This window comes from Parus major, chromosome 10, assembly GCF_001522545.3.
Source record: "Parus major isolate Abel chromosome 10, Parus_major1.1, whole genome shotgun sequence".
NCBI lineage: Eukaryota > Metazoa > Chordata > Aves > Passeriformes > Paridae > Parus > Parus major.
The window spans coordinates 19,077,857-19,083,597 of record NC_031779.1 but is presented as its reverse complement, the minus strand read 5'-3'; the positions used below and the strand labels follow the sequence as shown (position 1 = coordinate 19,083,597).

The 5,741-nt window shown below is 55.5% G+C and overlaps 1 protein-coding gene across 2 annotated transcripts; it reads right to left on the bottom strand.

Moving 5' to 3' along the window:
• FEM1B (fem-1 homolog B) lies at nucleotides 1–5,733 on the bottom strand. Of its 2 annotated transcripts, XR_004498891.1 has the most exons (3): nucleotides 5,446–5,733; nucleotides 706–3,137; nucleotides 1–557 (listed from the first exon to the last, which is right to left on the bottom strand). XR_004498891.1 is itself a non-coding variant. In XM_015639462.3 (2 exons), exons 1-2 carry the CDS (start codon nucleotides 5,691–5,693, stop codon nucleotides 1,502–1,504), a joined length of 1,884 nt encoding a protein of 627 aa, XP_015494948.1. In that variant the 5' UTR covers nucleotides 5,694–5,733; the 3' UTR covers nucleotides 1–1,501. The 2 variants fall into 2 exon arrangements, 1 of the variants encoding a protein (XP_015494948.1); XM_015639462.3 differs by having other exon boundaries at nucleotides 1–3,137.
• Between the last annotated feature and the right edge of the window lie 8 nt (nucleotides 5,734–5,741).

The following is a 5,741-nucleotide window of genomic DNA, read 5'->3' as shown; positions in this document are numbered from 1 at the left end:
CGAATTCCACATTCAATGTTTATTTCTTTGTCGTACAAATAGAAACGCGTGCCCCCAAACCTCGCCTCAAAATTCCACCCGCATCCTTTTTTTTTTGTAAAAACAAAACCAAACAAAAACCAAAAAAAAAAACCCAAAAAAACCCCCCACGGAACATTCGTTCATCCTGACATTTCCAAAGGAACGGAGGCTCCGGGAGCCTTGTCCCAACATTTCCCCGTCGGAGCATCCGCCGCTCCTCCCAAAGTTCTCCGGCCACGACGTTCCCGTACAATCGCTCGCTCATCAAGAGCTGGATGAAGAGGACAATTATTGATTTCATCGTAAAAATCAAGTTTTTTAACAAGAGATTCGTTAATTTCTTTTTTTTTTATTATTATTTTTTTCCCCCCCATACCCAAAGGAGTAAAAACCCATGAAAAAAAAATCCTCGAGTCCGATTCGGGGGAGGCACAGATTCCAACGCTTCTTGGAAAATCCGGCTTCAAGGAAGACTCTCTTTGGCGGCAGACGGCTCCGTTGGGAAGGTTCGGAATCCACGAGTGCAGCCGGACAGACTTTGAGCCAAACAAACAAACAAACAAAAAAACAAACAAAAAAAAACACAACAAAAAAGGTGCGTGTTGAGCGTCGAAACGACGGAGAAAAACCCGAGTTAAAAGCGGTTTTGAAATGTTGGGACACACACAAACGCAAATTCCCTACCCAGTTTCTAGGGATCCATGCATGATGTTTGGATAGGAGCGACGGAAGAGCAGGAAAAAGAAACGATGATTCCGGTTATTCGCGGTCGGCACCCAAGTTTTTTGTGTTTTTATTTTTTGGTTTTTGGGGTTTATTTTTTTTTTTAGTCCGTAGGTGATTCGAAACTTACTGGGGCAGCGGGAATCAAGAGCCCGCTAACGGAATCCAACCCCTGGGAGCTGAATTTCCACCTGGATTTCCTAGCGGAGCATCCCTCGCGTCTGCAGCTGTTGGGAATCGCTGCTCAAAAGGGAATTTTGGATGGAAACGGGGATTTTAAAACGTTACCGCCGTCCTCAGCGCCGGCTGAAGGGCGTGAAAGCGCGGCGAGGTACGAGAGAACCCCAACCCGACCGCCGCAGAATTCCCGGGTTTTCTTCTCCTGCCTCACGGCCAGGAGTCGGAAATCCCATCTCGCCAATCGCGCCGGGCGCGAAAACGTCCGGCGGGATTCACCTGGGGGATTCTTCTCATGTTGTTTAGAAAACAAAAGAGCTAACGAAGGGATTCCTTTAATTAAAATAAAATAAAAAAGAAAGGGACCAAAATCCCAACCATCGGGTTCAGCCAGAGGACGACGACGTGGCGTTTCCTGCCCCCGCCCCTCCACCACCTCCACCCGAGAACCGAGGCCGCAGACGGAATCCAGAGGAACCCAAAACCAAAGGGATGGAGAAAAAGGATTTCATGGACACGGGTGTGTTCTGCTGTCTGCTGTCGTCCCGGGATAGCACCACCACAAAAGGTCGGAGGCGGCCTAGTGGAACTGGACAAACTCCTCCAGAGTTCTGGGGATCTGGTTTTGGTAGCTGATGTTGTAGATCCGCACGGCGCGGGCAGCCAGGCACTTGAGACTCAGCTTCATTTGAGTTTTAAGGAGGATTTCCGACACCCCGGTGGTGCTTTTATCCAGAGGGGTTTTCTTCTGCTTGTTGGTCATGTCCGTGTGGGCGCCGGCCTCCACCAGGCTGATGATGATGGAGTGCAACGTCAAGAAGTCGCTGATGGGCCGGTGGTACTGCACGATGATGTGCAGAGGGCTGTTCCCCTCGTTGTCCACAGCGTTGACGTCGGCGCCGCAGTCCAGCAGGAGCTTGGTGACCAGGGCGTTGGGGAAGCTGCAGACGTCGTTGGTGTGGAAGTCGTCGACGGGCGTGCCCGAGTTGACGGCGTGGTGCAGCAGGCTGGAGCCGTCGCGCGTGCGCGGGTCCAGGTGGATCAGGTTGTAGATCTGCTTGTTGATGCGGGACTGGTCCTCCTCGCTGCACTGCGTCTTGGTGGAGATGCACACCAGGTAGAGGAAGGTGAAGATGTTGCACTCGTAGTTGTCCGTGGCCGTGTGGATGTCGGCGTCCGGCGTGGTTTTGATGCGCGCCATGCCCTGCTCGATCTCCAGCACGCTGCAGCGCAGGACGCTCTCGATGTCCTTGGCCTTCACGGGCTCGTTCAGGTGGATCATCTGCGAGAAGACCTGAGCGAACCTCAGCAGGTCCTTGTGGGTGTTCCTGTTGCCTTTCTGCCGCAGGTGCAGCGCGTGGAGCCACAGCTTGATGCACTGCTCGAACTCCATGTTGTCGGCGTAGACCGCGCCCCGGTAAATGATGGGGTGGGAGACATCGATATTGTCCGAGCCCAGGATTCTCTCCCGCACTATCAGGCCTTCCATGTGAAGGGCGTCTCTGTCCTGCCTAATGGACTCTAATTCCTGAGGGGTCCTGCACTCCGACCTGTTTCCGTACGCCTCGATCTGGGGGAGCACCTCCTTCTCGATGACATTCTCGCTGTCGCGGTACCTCTCCAGCATGGCCAAATATAAATAGTGGTAAGTCTTCAAAATGTCGTAGTTCTCCCTGTCGTTGGCAAACGAGGCCCCCAGCAGCTCCAGAGCTTCGATCCTGCTCCTCCTGTCGCAGTCGGCGTGAGCCAGCAGCAGCTCCACCACGTCGGCCTTGCAGCTCTCGGCGGCCACTTTGAGCGGCGTCATGCCGTGCCCGTTGACCATCATGGCCGCCTTCCACTTGACCAGCTCCCTGACGATCTCCAGGTGGCCGGCCTCGGCGGCGAAGTGCAGCGCGGTGGCCCCGCAGTGGGCCTTGGCGTTGGGGTCGGCGTGCTGCTCCAGGAGGTAGCGCACCACGTCCGTGTGGCCCTTGTAGGCCGCGATCATCAGGCAGGTGTTGTCGTACTTGTTGGCGATGCTGATGTTGGCGTTGTTCTCCACCAGGTACTTGACGATGTCCAGCCGGCCATCGAAGCAGGCCGCCCGCAGCGGCGTCGAGTTGGTCACCGTGGTGTGGTTGACGTTGGCGCCGTGGCTCACCAGCAGCTTGACCACCTCAAAGTGGCCGGCCCCGGCCGCGCACCACAGCGCGGTGGCCCCGTCGATGACGAAGCTGAGAAGGGGAAGACGGGGACAGGGAATTAGGATGACGCTCTTCCGAAAGCTTCCCGCACCCAGCCACCGATGATTTCCCAGCCAGCCCTGGATTTCCAGGAACTCACCGGGATGAGGCCGAGGGAGCGCACGGAGCGTTGGAAGTCGGAGCTCCGAAGCGACCAAAGGGGTTTGGCCACCTCCAAGCTCCCACTTACAAAACTCCGGCCTCGGTTTAGAGAGGTCTGGGAAGAAGAGCTCTAAAACGATCCCTTCGGTGACACCGAGTGACACATTCCAGACCAAGAAAAACCTTCAAATGGACATTTTGACACAAAAAACCCTCCCAGATTTAATCACCAGCAACAGCCCTGGCTTCAGGATTTCTCCTCACTTCCCCTTTCCCCTCTCCCCGAGCTGCGGATCGAGGTCCTGCGCCCTGAACCATCCCGACAACAGGAGGAACCTCGGGAAGAAAATAAAAAGCTGAAAAAGCAGAAGTTGTGAGCTGGGCTGTTCCACAGATCTGCGTGGCCATGCAGATAACGGGGAAATGAGGGGACACATCCCCTTTTTTTAAGCTGTTTTCATTCCCTTAACCCCACAGGTAAAATGAAGGATTTGTCTTTGCCGTTCCCGGGTTTTTGAAGGATTTAAATGAAGAAACAAACGGGCAGGATTCACACACATTCCCCAAGGCATATCCCAAACACACAGGAAGGAGAAATACTTCCAAACAGCCCCAAAGTTAAAATATCCTTAAGATCAGAATTTCACTTTCATTTTTAATTTTTAATCATTTGGTGAAGCCCTCGTAGCTCCACGGCCACTGTTTGTAAATCCAACACCTCCAGAGGCTCTTTAAGATCCCGGAGAGAATTCCCAGTGGGAAGTTCCTGATTTTGGATGCAATCCCATGAAAATATTTCTATCTCGAAGCAGGAGGAGAGGCGGGAGGGGGGATTTTTTTACCAACTCGAGGGGATTTTTTTGGTGTTTCGGGGTACCAAGTGGAAAGCCCAGAGGAGAGGAGCTGCTGAGCCACCTTATCCGACAATCCTCGGGAATCACGTGGGCTCTGCTCCTCTCTCTGCATCCACTGTGCCTCCGACAGCTCCTCCTTCCATCCGTGCCAGGCACAGATCTGGAAAACACATCCTCACCCCAGCCAGGCACAAATCCAGCGTGTGCTGCTGCTCAGGGGGCCCTTCCTCCAGGAATTCCCACCCCAGGAATTCTCAACCCGCTCTCAAACGGGAGGAAAAAACCCCAAAATCCCAAAGAGCAGGAAGGGAAAAGGAAGGAATTAAAATCCAACCGCACAGGGAAGTGGTTTGTGAAAACCGAGTCACCTGCAGCGGCAAAAACGTCCCAGGAAAGGGCACTCTGGCCCAGCAGAAGCTCCCTGGGCTGTGAATATTGTCCTGTCCACACGGGGAATTCCTAAATGGAAAATTTATGGCTCGGAAAGCATCAGGTGGGATCCAAAACCCACGTGGTGTTTAGGTGGGGATGTCGTGAATTCATTCCCAAGCCTGGCAGCCTCCCCTGTGGGCCTGGGAAAACAGGAGAGCAGATCTGACTTCCCAAAAAAATCCTGGAAATGTTTTCAAACAAATCCTGGAAGCTCTGCAGAGGGCAGGGAAGCGATCACAGATGGCAGGACAGCCTTGGAAGGGACCCACGAGGGCCATCAAATCCCAGAACACTGAGCTGGACGGGGCCTACCAGGGTCACCAGGTCATGGAACAGCCTGAGGTGGGACCACAAGGACATCGAGTGACAGAAAACTGAGCTGAGAACCACCAAGACACAGAATAATCAGAGCTGGGACCGCAAGGACCACCAATCACAGAATCCTGAAGTTATCCACAAGGTCCACCAGGTCACAGAACAGCCCGAGTTGAAGAGAGCCACAAGCACCACTAGATCACAAAACCCTGAGCTACAAGGAACCTGCAAGGACCAGCAGGTCATGGCTGGGACCACACGGACCAGCAGGTCACAGAACAGCCTGAGGTGGGACCACAAGGACCAGCAGGTCATGGAACAGCCTGAGGTGGAAGGGCCCACAAGGCCATCAAGTGCCATCATCCCGAGCTGGACAGGCCCACAAGGCCCACCAAGAACAGTCCCCCTTGACAAGAACCCACGAACACCACCGAGCCACCGAACCCAGAGCTGCAAGAACCCCACGAGCACCACCAGCTCCGGGAACACTCAGCTCCGGAGCCGGCCCCAGCAAGGCCCAGCACCGTGCGAGCTGCCGGGGCCCACCAGGCCCTGCCGGCCGCGCTGTCCCTCAGCCCAGGCCGGGCCGCACGTACCCGTCGAAGCGGACGGTGCCGGTTTGCTGCGTGTGGACGCGGTAATGCTCCAGCAGCAGCCGCACCACCTTGGCGTGCCCGTTGCGGGCGGCGATGATGAGCGGCGTGGAGCGCTGCCCTCCGTGCTGGCTCACGTAGCCCAGCAGGTATTTGATGTCGCTCTCGGAGCGGTTCAGCAGCAGCGCGGCCAAGGTGAGCACGCGGCCCTCGCTGGCCGCCTTGTACACGTACCCCGCCAGCCCCTCCATGGCCGCCTCCGCCTCCGCGCGGCCCCGCCGCCCGCAACGGCCCCGCTC

Excerpts from the sequence above, each read along its gene's own strand:
- FEM1B (XM_015639462.3), bottom strand. The coding sequence starts at position 5,693 with ATGGAGGGGCTGGCGGGGTACGTGTACAAGGCGGCCAGCGAGGGCCGC. Across the intron at positions 3,138-5,445 it reads GGCACCGTCCGCTTCGACGG|CTTCGTCATCGACGGGGCCA; the intron begins GTACGTGCGGCC and ends TCCCCTTCTCAG.